The 15,188-nt window shown below is 42.5% G+C and overlaps 1 protein-coding gene across 6 annotated transcripts; it reads left to right on the plus strand.

Annotated features, from left to right (window-relative positions):
* The first annotated feature begins 835 nt into the window (after nucleotides 1-835).
* On the plus strand, nucleotides 836-14,713 carry dapk2a (death-associated protein kinase 2a). Of its 6 annotated transcripts, none has more exons than XM_085278394.1 (9): nucleotides 836-1,197; nucleotides 1,322-1,406; nucleotides 2,473-2,694; nucleotides 4,812-4,950; nucleotides 10,032-10,161; nucleotides 10,885-10,960; nucleotides 11,064-11,216; nucleotides 11,359-11,404; nucleotides 12,871-14,713. In XM_085278394.1, the coding sequence occupies exons 1-9, from the start codon at nucleotides 1,182-1,184 to the stop codon at nucleotides 13,519-13,521; spliced, it is 1,518 nt and encodes a 505-aa protein (XP_085134520.1). In that variant the 5' UTR covers nucleotides 836-1,181; the 3' UTR covers nucleotides 13,522-14,713. The 6 variants fall into 6 exon arrangements, with proteins under 6 accessions (XP_085134520.1, XP_085134513.1, XP_085134528.1 ...); XM_085278387.1 differs by having other exon boundaries at nucleotides 836-1,092; XM_085278402.1 differs by having other exon boundaries at nucleotides 836-1,092; nucleotides 10,110-10,161.
* Nucleotides 14,714-15,188: the final 475 nt, after the last annotated feature.

The following is a 15,188-nucleotide window of genomic DNA, read 5'->3' on the forward strand; positions in this document are numbered from 1 at the left end:
AAGGGGGAAAATAAGAGAATCGGTCAAAAAAAAAAACCATACAAGAGGATCTTACTGGACATAGTAAGACCAACTGGAAAGCCTGACTATTAAGATTTCACAAGCATTTTTGCAAGGGGGAGCTTAATAACTAGAGTTAGACTCTAATTGACTGAGCAGACTGAAGAGTGAAAGACTAATAAAAACAAAAAGTAACACTGATAACAGGGATTACTAAATAAAACAGGAAAAGAAAACAACATACCTACCCAACGCCTCCTGCTTACCTCTGTTCTCTTTACCTGTAACAGACTTTTACTTTGTAAAATCTATATACGCTACTGCTTATTGAAAACAGAACAGAAATATGAGATTAAAAATAGCAAGTACTGAAACTGCAGGAAGAGAGAATTCAAAATCTGATGCTGTAATTTCCTAACATTTATTATTTATTACCAGTCTACCAACCCACCACATGTCACCCTGGCCCCAGCAGGTTATAGGTGACGTGGTGAATGTTGAAGGTAAGGATGTAGCTACAGCTTAATGAACAGTTCTTACTTTAACTACACCATCTACAGTAACCATAACTACAGTTTGCTTTGTGCCTTCACATAATATTTACACATATTTTTCTCCTTTCCTTTGAAACTGCTTGATACCTCTTGTTCTATTATTACCTGCATTACATTGTAAGGAGGAAGATTACACGCGTTATGGAGAAGTCTCTTGAGTAACACTTGAAGTGTTGCTAAAACAGTCCACTCATAAACGTGAAACAGGACCACTGTGTATTTGTTTTCATATGTCACATGTGTGATTCAACAAATTCGACGTTAGCGTCTCCGTTTTTACTGCTTCACCATTTTAATCATGTTAATCTTACCAAACACAAACACATCGTTCAGATCCTGTAACTGTTTCTCTGAATACACGTTTTATCGATATATAACGACGACATTTGTTTCCAACTATACGAATTTTGTGAGACTTTTCTGCCCGACTTCGTGATCTGTGCAGAGCGCTGCAGCCACAGACACGGGGACACGGACACGGGGACACGGACACGGGGACAGGGCATGACGAGGAGGAAGTCCACGAGCACAGAGTTACGTATGTTTTAAAAACATTTTCTACACATTATCGTTGTGTAGCGTCTGTCTGGCACGACACGCTGCAGTTCCTGTGATCTGTTTTTCCAGATGACATCGGAAACTGGTTATTTTCGGGGACAGGCTTACTTCAAAATCTTTTCCCTTTATTATTTGTAGATGGTTTTTTAAAATTGGGCCATGTTGTTTAAGTAAAGCACTTTTTACGTGTTATTTAATTATCATTTCAGGACAGACAGAAATAACATCAGTAATGGATCTATTCAAGCAACAGAAAGTGGAAGATTTCTATGAAATTGGTGAAGAGCTTGGCAGGTACAGACGCGCACGGCTTTTGCATCTGCTTTAAATGTAGTTTAATGAGTAACAGCGGCTAGTTTAATGTAAATCAGAATGCAGATAGTGAGACGGATGGATTGACTACAAACTCAACCACCAACCAGAACACCAACTACTTCAACGTGTATTCCTGTGTTCATTTAACTGCTCATCACTGGTAATCCTGGTGTAGGAAATATAAGGCATGTTTGCAGAGTAGACACCTACACAAAATACACTGGGATCTTTTTCAAACTTGACTTACATTTACTCTTCCACAGAGTTATTTCTGAGCTCTAACGGTATGGAAATGACACTGGGTCATTAACTGCACCAGTGAAAAGTCTTTTATTTGTCTTTGGCTGCACACAGCTTCCTTTTTAGCTGATGATTGCTGACACACACTCTCTAAATATCAGGTGGTTTCTATTTCTGAGAGAAGTGAGAAACAAAGTTGCATGTTTGGCTTTGCTTTTGTTGCTGTGTGTTGTGTGAGAGAGACAAATGTCATGCACATCAAACTGCTTTTTAAAGGACTTGTTTATATTTAGCAGAGGTTATATTTGCTCTTAGCCTGGCTGCAGGAAGTGGAGTGTCAGCTTACAAACCATTGAAGTGAACCAGGAAAAAATAGATGCATCTGCATGGTCATATAAGTGAATTTGAATGTTAAATACTGTACATGACCTGTGGTGTAACTGTGCAGTTTGTTGTTGTTGTTGTTTGTGTTGTCATTTTCAATATAGATAAGGAAATTTGTGGGGTGCATTCTAGTTAGTAAAGTGTCAAACAGTCAAACTAATAACTAAATTACTCATTGGTCTATTTTAAAATAACTCTAATTTTCCACAGTCAATAAAACGACCTACAAATGTTGTAGTTTGCTTAAACTTTGCAGCGCGCCAGACTTTGCCAAATATTTATGACAGTTATGTGCAGTCAATAGGACTGCACCCTTGTTTCCATCTAACCTGCAGATATGTTCATGGTTCTGTGTGGTAGTTAGGAAGTGATTTTTTCAATGATCTTCATTTGATTGTGTGATTTCCTCTCTGTGTTTGAGTGGGCAGTTTGCCATTGTGAAGCAATGTCGAGAGAAAACTACAGGTTTGGAATTTGCTGCTAAGTTTATCAAAAAGCGGCAGAGTATGGCCAGCTCTCGTGGAGTCCGGCGAGACGAAATAGAGCGAGAGGTAAACATCCTCCAGCAGATTCAGCACCCCAACATCGTCATGCTGCACGACGTCTATGAGAACCGCACTGATGTGGTGCTTATCCTGGAGCTGTGAGTAGCTGATTATAACTACTATAATTACTCAAAGATTATTGAGTAATCCCAATTAGCTTCTCTAAAATACAGTACAGTGGAAAATCTTCATGTATATTCTATATTTTGCCAGGCAGATGGGAAATGGGTGCACAAATCATTGAAATGTGCAAATATGCATGAAAATACAGGCATGCATAATATAGCAAACTCTGAGTTGGTGGTAACAAGTGTGAAAGTCAATATGTGAAATGAGTTTTCATGAACAGAATAGGAAGGTCATTTCAACACTATTTATTGGATATTGGCTTTGGTTTGTTCTGTCCTCTGTCAAGATCATCCCGCAGTGCTTCAGTAATGTTAAGGTACCGTGTCTGCAGAGCCCATTTCTTATGAGGCTGCAGAAGGATCAACTGAAGGATCATAAGACAGTTTTTTGCTGGATTTTTCTGAAGGACGTAACTTTCAGATACGGCTCGTCTGCTGTATATAGTTTTTTAAGCCCAATATTTCTTCTTTTCTGCTCTACTTGTCCAATTTTCTCAAATTTTTTTTAAGAAAAGTGTTGTGAAAAAGCATTTGACACCTTCTTGATTTCTTTTTATCGTGTCTGCTAAAGTTCCATGTTTTAGATCAATATTAGACAAGGATAACTGGAGTCAATGTTAAACAGTTTCTAAATTGTGTTTTCATTTATTAATGGAAAATAACTACCATTACCTAAGTACCTACCTAAAACTTGGTTGATTGTATTAATTTTGTCCCACTCTTGGGAACATGCAAGTCCAGACTTTAACTAACATCCACAAACGGACAATCAGACGTTCTCCTTCAGGATTTTTTGGTATAGAGTAGAATTCATGGCTCCATTACTGATAACAGGTTGTCTGGATCCTGAAGCATCGAAGCAGCCCCGGTACATCACACTACCACCACCACGTTTGCTGATACCCTTATATGACTTGCTGTTTTAGTTTTATGTGAGATGTAACAGGATGCAAACCTTACAAAAAGTAAAACATCTGTCTTTTTAGTCCATAGAACATGTTCCTCCTAAGTTTTTAGGGTCATCAAGATGTTTCTTGGCAAATGAGATGAGCCTTTGTGCTCTTTTTTGTCAGTAATGGTTTTCACCTTGGAAATCTACCTTTTTTCCCCATTTCTTGTTACTGAATCATGAACACTGATCATAGGTGAGGCGAGTAAGTCCTGCTGTTCTTTAGATGTGGTTGTGATGTTGAAACATGTCCTTATAATATATGTTGCCTAGAGGGGACTACTGAAATTAAATTGGTACTGTATAAGTGAAAGCAAGGCTATCAAAATAAAACAGGAAGTAACACACACTGAGACCCAGACTAAAACACGTGAACTTGATAAAGGGGCTGGAGAAAGACAGGGAGACATGACTGACTGGGAAGAAAAAAGGATGAAACACAGAGAGACTATTGACAGGAAGAGAAACTCAGGGACCAGAACTGGAGACATTAACTAGCCATGGCAGGGAAACCAGGAACCTGCAGAGACAGGACATGGAGAAACCAGACAGACACAGGGACATGACCGGGGAGAAAAAAGGCTACAAAACATGGAGAAAAAAAAATCTTTAAAAAGAAATCATTTGCTATATGAAGCTATACACCACATTATATATTTTAGATATTAAGTATATACACTAGATTGCCAAAAGTATTCACTCACCCATCCATGTAATTGAATTCCGGTGTTTCTGTCACTTCCGGGGCCACAGATGCACAGAATCAAGCACCTCAGAATGCAGACTGCTTCTATAGAGAACAAGTCGCTCTCAGGAGCTCAGTGAGTTCCAGCGTCCGACTGTGATAGCATTGCTCTTGCCCAGTCATAACATTTTCTGGCTACCAAATATTCACAATTTTAAATGTGTGGGAAAAGTTTGGAGATGGTCCTTTCTGTTCTAATATGACCTGACAGAAGAGCGGCGACTGCAAGACAGGCCTACTCGTCCAGCATCAGTGGACGGATAGGCCTGCTCACTGAATGTGTGAAAGGTTGTCGGACAGTATGTTCCTGAAGCTATTCAGTGGGAAATGAAGGAGAAACGTATAAAAAGAGATAAACCGGCATTTTTTACAGTGATTTTTTAACCCTTTCAGAGTCTCTGGTGGTGAGCTGTTTGATTTCCTGGCCCAGAAGGAGTCTCTGAGTGAGGAGGAGGCTACTCAGTTCATCAAGCAAATCCTTGAGGGGGTGAACTACCTTCACGCCAGAAAGATAGCCCACTTTGATCTTAAGGTTTGTCCAAACAAGATATATCACAGTCTCTTTTTTCACCACAGATAAGATGTTTGTGGTGGTGGGGTGTGGTTTGAGACTCAGCTGCCAGGGAGCAGCGGTGCAGTGGGTTCAGGGGGCAGTGCCAGGGGAGGCTTTCTGGCACAGTTGTCAAGGGTAATCGTATTAGATGTCTCCTATATGTAGTGATCCAAACCACCCAATAACCGCCAAAGGCCTCTATACTACTTGTACAAGCTTTCAGACCCAGAGCTCTTACAGGAACGAGCCCAAAATAAACAGGACAAAGGGATCAATATCAGCCAGGCGCTGTGTGACTCTTCTATTACTCCCATTTTCAGCATTTTGGCTAACTCCCTCTGAACAATTTGCCTTTTATGTTCAGGAACCCTGTAGGGCCGTGAACGCACCGTCACGCCAGGCTGCGTTTCAAAACGATGCTCAATGACAGACGTTCTGCCAGGCAGGGGGGGGAACACGTCTGCAAAGCGCTGTTGCCCGCTCTCTGGGCGTGTCAGATGGTCATCACAATGGAGGGAGGTGGGAATGATGGACTTTTGCTCTCAGGTCCAACACGTACTGAATCTCATTCTTTGCAGGGCTCGGACCTGCGGAGCCCCGCAGGGGACATGGGAGAAAAAAAAAATTAGGGAGAAAAAAAAAATTAGGGAGAAAAAAAAAATTAGGGAGAAAAAAAAAATTAGGGAGAAAAAAAAATTAAGGCGGACTTTTGCGAGATCTCGCAAAACAAACTCGGGATCTCGCAAAAGTTGAATTCCAACAATGGCGGCAGCTACTTAGTTGTAATGTTACTCTTTCTGGGTCACAAAATACACTTTTAAGATATTTTGAGGCGTGAATGTAGCTGTGTAAACGTCAGATACCTGCTCGGTTTACAAGACATCACATATTTGCAAAAGTGCTCCGATGTTTTTGGAGATCTGACACCCACTAGCTCGAAGCTAACGGGAGGTCGAGACCTACTACAGCCGGGAGGAACACCGCTTTCCCGGCACATCGTGCCTCGACCTCCCGGTCGGCTTCGAGCTGGCGGCCTCCGAAGAATGCGGCTAAAACTTTTGCGAGATCCCGAGTTTGTTTTGCGAGATCTCGCAAAAGTCCGTATTAATTTTTTTTTTCTCCCTAATTTTTTTTTCTCCCATGTCCCCTGCGGGGCTCCGTACGGACCTTCCTCCCAGCTTTCTTTAATCAGGTCGAGCACCCCATGTGGCTTCTGGCGGAACAGCAGCTCAAAGGGAGAAAATCCTGTGGAGGCCTGGTGGACCTCGGCAACTGCAAATAACTGAGGGTCTAACCAGCGATCCCAATTGCATTCATCTTCGTGAATGAACTTACAAATCATGGACTTCAAAGTCTTATTCAGCCACTCCATCAGCCCGTCAGTCTGAGGGTGGTAGACGCTGATCCGAACAGATTTAATGCCCAACAATTTGGACAGTTCCCGCAGTGTGCGAGACATGAATGACGTGCCCTGCTCAGTCAAAATTTTTTTCAGGATACTGACTCGGGAGATGACCTGAAACAGTGCCTGTGCCCCACGCTTTGTAGAGATGTCACGCAGTGGCACTGCTTCCGGGTATCCCATTGCATAATCCACCAGAACTAATACAAAGCGATAGCCACGTGCACTCTGGTGAAATGGCCCGATGAGAACCATGCCAATGCGCTCAAACAGAACCTCCACTAGTGGGAGTGGGCGCAAAGGCGCTTTTTGAATGGCTGGCTGGTTAACAAGCTGGCATTCTGGGCAGGATGCGCACCAGCGGTGAACATCCACCCAGATGCCCGACCAATAAAACCAGGCCATTATTTGCTCCAGAGTTTTGTCACATCCCATATGCCCTGCCATGGGGTTATAATGAGCCGCCTGGAAAATCATTTCCCAGCGGCCTTGTGGCACCAACAACTGGCTGTGTGTCTCCTCCGTGCGAGTGTCACGACTCACTCAATATAACCTGTCTTTTAATAACACGAACATGAAGTGCGGGTAGGTCCGCACGGCTTCAGGGTGCACCACGTGACCATCAATCTCAATCACTTGGTCAAAGGCTGAGCGCAGAGTGTCATCAAGAGAATGCTCCAGTGGGAAATCTCCTGTGGGGGTAATTTCCAGGTGGCGGGGGGTGGCGCGTCCTCCCTTGCTTTTGCGGCCAGGTGATCCTCCACCAGTGTGACCGCCACGTCCACGTCCACTTAGCTGTCTCGCCGGCAGCGGATGATCCTCCCCAGTCAGCCTGCAGGTGCGGAACCGCCGGCGATGATCTTCTTGGGTGAGGCCCATCTGCTCAAACACGGCCTGGCTCATGTCAGCGACGCAGCTCTGTGAGGTCGGTAGTAGGCTCAGGGCTGCCGTTTGCAACTCCTCCGACAGTATTGGAATCAGGGGGTCTACTGTGCTTGTGGCCACTGGCACGCCTCCGCTGTTGCATGGAATGCCTCCAAAAAAACCTGAGGATCATCACCGTCCCCCATCCTTTGCATCACTACTGACAGAGGCAGGGGCCTCGACGGTGCAGGAGCCCCAACTAGCTGCTCAAGGACCCTGGTCTGCTGGTCTGAGTGCTCCTGCAGCTTAATCAGACGCTCCCGCTGGGCCACCGCCTGATCTTGACACATCGTTGCCAATTCAACCAGCATCTGTGCCAACAACTGTGCAGGCTGGGTAGGTAGCGCATCGTGCGGGTCAGACATCCCACTCCTGGGTTTCGGTACCACTTGTAAAAGTACACGACGCACACGATGATCGTGCTCACTATAATTGCGTTTTATTGAAAGTTGTGAAGTCAGGGAACACAGTCGTTCCAGTCCAGCTCTCTCCGTCCCCGCTCAACTTTGCCTTCACTATATAGAGAAACAGAAAGAGACACTGTCATCAGTCAGTCACCACCACCTGTGGCTCACCTGCCTCCCGGTACCACCCCCTTGAGCTCACTGCACCACTCCTCCCCTGCAGCTGAGCCAGGGACAACACCTCCGAAACATATGTCATTGCTGTAGATCCTAGTGGTCTGGATCAATGTTCGCTCCTGGCATAGAGCTTGAAGTTATCCATGTGGTTAACATTAGCTCCATTCTGCAGTCTGTATCCATTGCCATTTTTGCTAACGATCTGGCTGAGGGGTTTAGGCCTATGCAGAACAGCCAGGGAGATACTGCATCTCCTTGGTCAATCCCACACTTGATGGCGACTTGTGAGAGTTGACTTCTAGTGTGTTGCATTGGGTTCATGATGAAGGCTCTTAGGGTTCTGTTGAATTACAGGCTTTCTTGTTGTCAATCCAGGTGTTTCACTGGTTTGTCAGTTTGGTCTTATAGTCTCAAGTCTTCCAGTAGTTAATGTTGTACCCATTCCTTCCTGCTCATGTATTGATCAATGTGCCATCTTAGCTGCTGTGATAACTGACAGGAGCTTCCATGTTGTGCTGAGGCAGGTTATTAGCCAGTAGTTTCATGGATCGAGTCCCTTCTGAGGGGTCATGATGAACAAAGCCAACTTACAAAAACAGTTGCCTCAAGGTGTTTTATATTGTAAGGTAAATAATACAAAGAAAACGGAAAAACCCCAACAATCATATGACCCCTTATGAGCAAGCGCTTTGGCGACAGTGAGAAGGAAAAACTCCATTTTAACAGGAAGAAACCTCCGGCAGAACCAGGCTCAGGGAGGGGCGGGGCCATCTGCCGCAACCAGTTGGGGTGAGGGGATCAAGACAGGGCAAAGTGTGGATGAGAACCATTGCATTTAAAAATAATTAAATGCAAAGTGGAACCACGCAACGTGGTGTATAAACAGATAATGAGTGAAAAAGTATGTTTGAAGAAGAAACACTCAATGCATCATGGGAATCCCCAGCAGTCTAGACCTATTGCATCATAGCTAAGGGAGGGATTCAGAAAGGTCACATGGTCCAGCGTTAATTATATGCTGTACCAAAAAGGAAAGTGTTAAGCCTAATCTTAAATGTGGAATGGGTGTCTGTCTCCCAAATCCAAACTGGAAGCTGGTTCCACAGTTGAGGGGCCCGAAAGCTGAAGGCTCTGCCTCCCATTCTACTTTTAACTAGTCTAGAATCCAAAAGTAGGCCCAGAGTCTGAGAGCAAATTGCTCTAATGGGGTGACTAGATCATTAAGATAAGATGAGGCCTGATTTTTTGTATGTGGAAAATGACTCCAAGATTCCTCAGTATTGCTGGAAGCTGAAGTAATGCCATCCAGATGCCATATTTCTTAGATATTTAGTGCAACAACCTCAGTTTTATCTGAATTTAGAAGCAGAAAATTCGAGGTCATTCAGGACGTTGTGTCTTTAAGACATTCCTGCAGTTACAAAGCTGCTTTTGTATTTCTAAACAGAATCTAACAATCTAAGTCAACAAAACAATCAATTTTTTAAACTCTGTATCTTATCTTATCTTAAAACTGTATTGGTGATGCAGCGTTTCAGACACGTACCTGGTGCTCTCCTGGAAGAAGCATCGCTCCGTACGGTTTGAACTAGGATGGGTGTGGGATAAGTTAGAGACCAAAGTAAAGAAAACAGAGAACAACTGAAGAAGTGAAAAGAATAAAGAGTGTGAAACAGTTAACACATTTCTTTGCTTCAAACATCAGTATGTGTTATTTCAAACACTGTAAAAGAAAAAAAGAATAAGACCAGGTGTGTCCAAAATGATTGACTGGTCTTCATATGTAGCAACACATCTGAATGTGCTAAGTGAAAAAAACAAAACATTGTAACAACATTTTTCTGACATTTAGAAACAATCACTTATCTGACAATGTATCCCATGTACTAATCAATAAAATGATTTATTTCACTCGTAGTTGAAAACTTGTTCGTAGACCAAAATGCCACTGAGCATATAGTAAATAAAGTAAATTCATGAATTAAGCTGTGCATAGAAACATGATGGGTCCATTTTTCACTGCTTTCCACAAATGATTTTTCCCTTTTTTAATTTTTCTTCCCTTTTTGTATCAAAAAATCAACTCACATGTTTTAGAACCTCCTAATGTGAAGTGTTCAAAGTTGCTTAGTACATGTTCTTGTCTTCTGCAGCCTGAAAACATAATGCTTTTGGATAAGAACACACCCTTGCCAAGAATAAAACTGATTGATTTTGGTCTTGCCCATAAGATTGAAGCTGGAGTTGAGTTCAAGAACATCTTTGGAACTCCTGAGTTTGTAGGTAAGATTATTATTTATAAACTGGGGTAGCAAAGAGCTCATATTCCTTCACTGTTGGTAAATGGACTGGTTCTTATATAGTGCTTTTCTGCTCTACCTGGGGACTCCTATTGCTTTGTACAACACCTCATTCACACCAGAACTTTTTTCTTTTTCGATTAGTAGATGTCCGAGCTCTATCTCCGGAGCTACAGTCACCCAATCTTTTTCATTCCATTTTTAAAATCTTTACATCACTTGCCAATCTGTCTAAGATTTAATTTTTGAAGTCTTCTCAGGAAATTAAACTGATTCTGATTCTGACCTCTCAGCTGTTATGAAGTCAATAACTACATCCCAAAACTCTGGAAAAGGCAGCCTGAAGATTTAGGGGATGTCGATCTAGCCACTTAATCACAACTCTCAGCTTTGCTTAAACGATCAGAAAATAATCTGGACAAAGACGAAGGTAAACAAAAATAATCAAAAAATATCCACAAAATAATAGAAATAAGAAAAGCTAGAAAGAAAAGCATTGTTTACTGCCAGCAGTTCTACAATGCAATGGACATTTTAAAGGAGTTTGGTCCCAGTTATCCAGTTAGCAATCTGGTTTTGAACTGTCATGTCTTTAAAAATAGAAACGCATTAAAGGGTTTGCAATATTAGATCTAAATACAAGGAAATGTTTACCTTTCTGTTTTATGTGCATATTTATTTATTTTTGTATTGGTTGCCTGTAAAGCTCCAGAGATTGTCAACTATGAGCCCCTTGGATTGGAAGCAGACATGTGGAGCATTGGTGTCATCACTTACATCCTGCAAGTTAACCTCGCCCAATATTAATGTGGCATCTCCTACAATATCATATACATAGTAATGCAGCAGTATAATAAACTGCACTTTTTTATTGTTTTATTCCAGGCTGAGTGGTGCCTCTCCTTTCCTGGGGGACACAAAACAGGACACACTGGGGAACATTTCAGCCATAAATTATGAGTTTGATGAAGAGTTCTTCTGTCACACCAGTAAGCTGGCCAAGAACTTCATCAGCCAGCTACTCGAGAAGGATAAGAAGTAAGAGCTCAGGGATAGCTTAGTGAAGGATACTTGTGCCACAGCAGGAGAGTAAAACGCACATTAATTCTGGAGAGCTCATTATAGTCACATCACCACTTTTACATAATGAAAGTTAGCAAGATTTTTTTTTGTCTCACAGGAAAAGATTAACAATTCAAGATGCCCTCAATCACCCATGGATCAAGGTAATGCTTCTGTTGAAGCCATCTCAGTTCGCAGAGCAATGCATGGCTATCAGAGAGCTTTATAGAGAAATGATGCCTCAGAAACCACTTAGGGCTCTTCGCTTTTTAAAAACTTCACTGGTATAAATTCAGAAATTTACAGAGAAACAGGAGACTCGAGCATGAAAAACTGAAATCTCTCATTTAGGAAAATATTCAGACTTAACGTAGAGTTGCTCTGAAATGACCTGATCAAGGAGACTTTACGCAATTCACACTGCACATTAGGACAAAAACTGAATCGTGAAGTCCAAGAGCTCTTTGTAGATAAAACAAAACATTGTGACTACGTCCACACCAGCCCGGATAAATTTGAAAACTGCGTTTTCTTCTGAAAACTATCCACACTAGCGTTTTCAGTTGTTTTCACAGAGTTGTGCATCCACTAGTGATGTGTCAGTCACGAACGAAATGGCTCTTAGAGCCGGATCTTTGACGTGAACGACGCTTTGCGCTGAGCAGAGGGGGGAGGGGCGGTAGTTACACTGGCAGTAGCACAGGAACAGAGCGAATCAACCACGAATGTGGTTGTTGATCAATGGTCATGAGAATTTGCATAATTAAGATTAAGGAACTGACCTCCCAGCCCATTGTTCCCTCACTGGGCTGGTTTCAGTCATTGTGCAAATGTCCTGTTTATAAGATTGAAACCTGCAGTCAGCTGAGACTGAAGACGTCACCTGGATGAGTGACGAAACGTTTCTCCCACAAAACGCTGCGTCCAGATGAACAGAATCAACTTTTGGAGATAAGAGATTCTCAGAAACTAAAGAAATCATAAAACCCAAAATCAACAACAAAATTCCTTCCCCAAAACGCCGGGTCCAAACCCCAGGGATCCTAACAAGGATTCACAAGCAGCCACGGAAATCCTGAACAGGGACGAGGAAAACCAAGTCACTGTCCAACAGGAACGGTTATTGAAAGTTTCCATGAAAAGCTATTAATTTTTGTTTTATCTACTTAGTGTCCTCTCTCTGGGAATAATTAGGTAACAGGATTCATCCGTCCACGAAACTGTCAGTTCTCCAGTTATTTTTAAGCCTCTGAAATTTTTAAAGAAATATTTTTATTGTAAAGAATCAAAATTACCCCCCCCCCCAAAAAAAAACAAAAACAAACTGTAATTGTCCCACATTTGCAGACCTAATTGTTTGTTCCCAGTCCTTTCAGCGCCTGCTGCAGTTATCTCCTGCAGTTTTCTTAAAAACCTGAGCATGCTATCCTTTCTTTTCACATTTTTATTATGCTATCTCTCAAACTTTTGATGTTGACTTAATGTTTAATTCTTTGAATAAAAAACATGTTGACAGTGTTTTTGAAAGGTTCTTTATAAATAAAGTCACTACTATTTATAATAATAATAACTTGGATTTGTAGAGCACCTTTAAAACAGTTAATCTCTCTCTGTGTTTGAAATTGTTTAGTCCAATGAGAACAAGGAAGAGAATAAAGCCAGGGGGCCAAAGAAAAGTGAGCGGCGCCAGTTGAAGACCAAGCGCCTGAGGGAGTACACTATCAAGTCCCACTCAAGCATGCCACCCAACAACACCTACGTGAACTTTGAGCGCTTTGCCCAGGTTGTGGAGGACATTGACCAGATGGAGAGCTCGTTCATTAGCCTGGCCGCAGCCCACGACTCTCTGCAGGAAAATATAGACGCCATGGTCTCTATTTATAATGAAAAGGAAGCCTGCTACAAGGAGGAGAATGAAGCCATGCGTCACGAGCTCTCGCAAATCCGCTACGAGTTCCGTAAGGTGGAGGCCTTGAAGAGGAGCCTGCAGGATGACATCCAAGCCTTCAGCTGCAGCCTCGGTGCCATCAGCAACCGCTTCCAGGAGAGACAGAGCCGGTTTGATGCCCTGGCCCTGGAACTAAGCAACGAGGTGAAGTGGGTGCAGGATGTCATGGGGTCATTTCATACAGATGAAGGTAGAAGATACCCCAACTGCAGCTTCTCCTCAGCTTTCAACAACGTGAATGAAACTCTGAAAGAGCTTTTAAACCGTTCCTGTGAAGGAGAACTGCTCTCTGGGATCAACTTGGACTTTAGCGAAACTGGACAACAAAAATGATTTAAAATACTAAATCACATAGAAAACATTTAAAAGCAGCTAGCAGGAGTGTGCTGCAGCATGCCCAAATATTTGTTACACAAAGCTATACACTGTTTGTTTTATACGTAAATAACAGATTGCATACTTCCATATTGAAACTTTTTTTCATATGAACAAAATCTTCTGTTCTAAAATACTATTAAATGTTAAGCAAAGACTTCGCTGTAACAATCAACATTCATTTATTGTGTTCTATGTTGGAGAGATTTTTTAAAAAAAAGCCTTTTCTACTTATTTCTCATTAAGTCTAAAAGAAAGATTTACTAATTTGCTATTCTGCATTAATACACTGCCTGGCCAAAAAAAGTCACCACCAAATTAAAAGGTCACACACTCTAATATTTTGTTGGTCGCCCTTCAGCTTTGGCGCATTCACTGTGGCATTGTTTAGTAAGCTTCTGCAATGTCAGAGGATTTATTTCCATCCAGTGTTGCATTCATTCACCAAGATCTTGAATTGATGATGGTGGAGTCTGACCACTGTGCAAAATGTCTGTGAAGGTTCTCAGTCATCCAGGTCATCGTAGTCAAAGGAGCTTGCAAAGAAAAGCGTCTGGACTTCTTTAAGTTGCTTGAAGACGTTTCACCTCTCATCCGAGAAGCTTCTTCAGTTCTAAGGTCAAATGGTGGAGAGTCCCAGATATAAACCTAGTGGGAGTTTCCCCCCACAGAGGGACAAAAGGACCCCCTGATGATCCTCTAATCGCCTGAACCAAGGTGGGAAACTGGGTGTGGGTCCCAATCAGCCAGAGTTTCGGGTGTGTTCATTGTGAAACCTGGCCAACCTTATCATGCGAATTCCTGAGGTCAGATGGCCCAGGATGTGAGTGGGCGTTAAGGCGTCTGGGAAGGATCTCAAAACTGGATTATAGATGGCAGAGAGTTGGTGTCGTAAACCCCGCCTCTGTTCAAAGATGGTCGCTCACAGTGGACATAGATGCTTCTTTCACTCCTCTTTCAAACCATCTGTCCTCTCTGTCCAAAATGTGAACATTGGCATCCTCGAAAGAGTGACCTTTGACCTTTAGATGCAGATGGACTGCTGAGTCTTGTCCTGTGGAGGTGGCTCTTCTGTGTTGTGCCATGCGCTTGTGAAGTGGCTGTTTGGTCTCTCCAATGTAGAGGTCTGGGACTGGGACTCTCTGGGACTCTCCACCATTTGACCTTAGAACTGAAGAAGCTTCTCGGATGAGAGGTGAAACGTCTTCAAGTAACTTAAAGAAGTCCAGACGCTTTTCTTTGCAAGCTCCTTTGACCACTGTGCAAAGCCTTCTCCAGCACACCCCAAAGATCCTCAATGGGGTTAAAGTCTGGACTCTGTGGTGGCCAGTCCATGTGTGAAAATGATGTCTCATGCTCCCAGAACCACTAATTCATCATTTAAGCCCGATGAATCCTGGCACTGTCATCTTGGAATAGGCCCATGCATCAGGGGAGAAAAAACCCATTCATGGAATAACCTGGTCATTCAGTATAGTCGGGTAGATTCAAAGATTCAAAGGCGTTTCTCTGTGCAATGAAATCCTTTCTTTGCTGTCCACCCACAGATGCCGATTAATATATACAATAGAAACAGAACGTATAAAATACAAATAGTACAAATAAATAAATGAAGACAGGAAAGG

This window comes from Mchenga conophoros, linkage group LG1 (genome assembly GCF_057382185.1).
Source record: "Mchenga conophoros isolate Kocher_MC1m ecotype Shallow Benthic linkage group LG1, M_conophoros_male_GT1.1, whole genome shotgun sequence".
NCBI classification, from domain to species: domain Eukaryota; kingdom Metazoa; phylum Chordata; class Actinopteri; order Cichliformes; family Cichlidae; genus Mchenga; species Mchenga conophoros.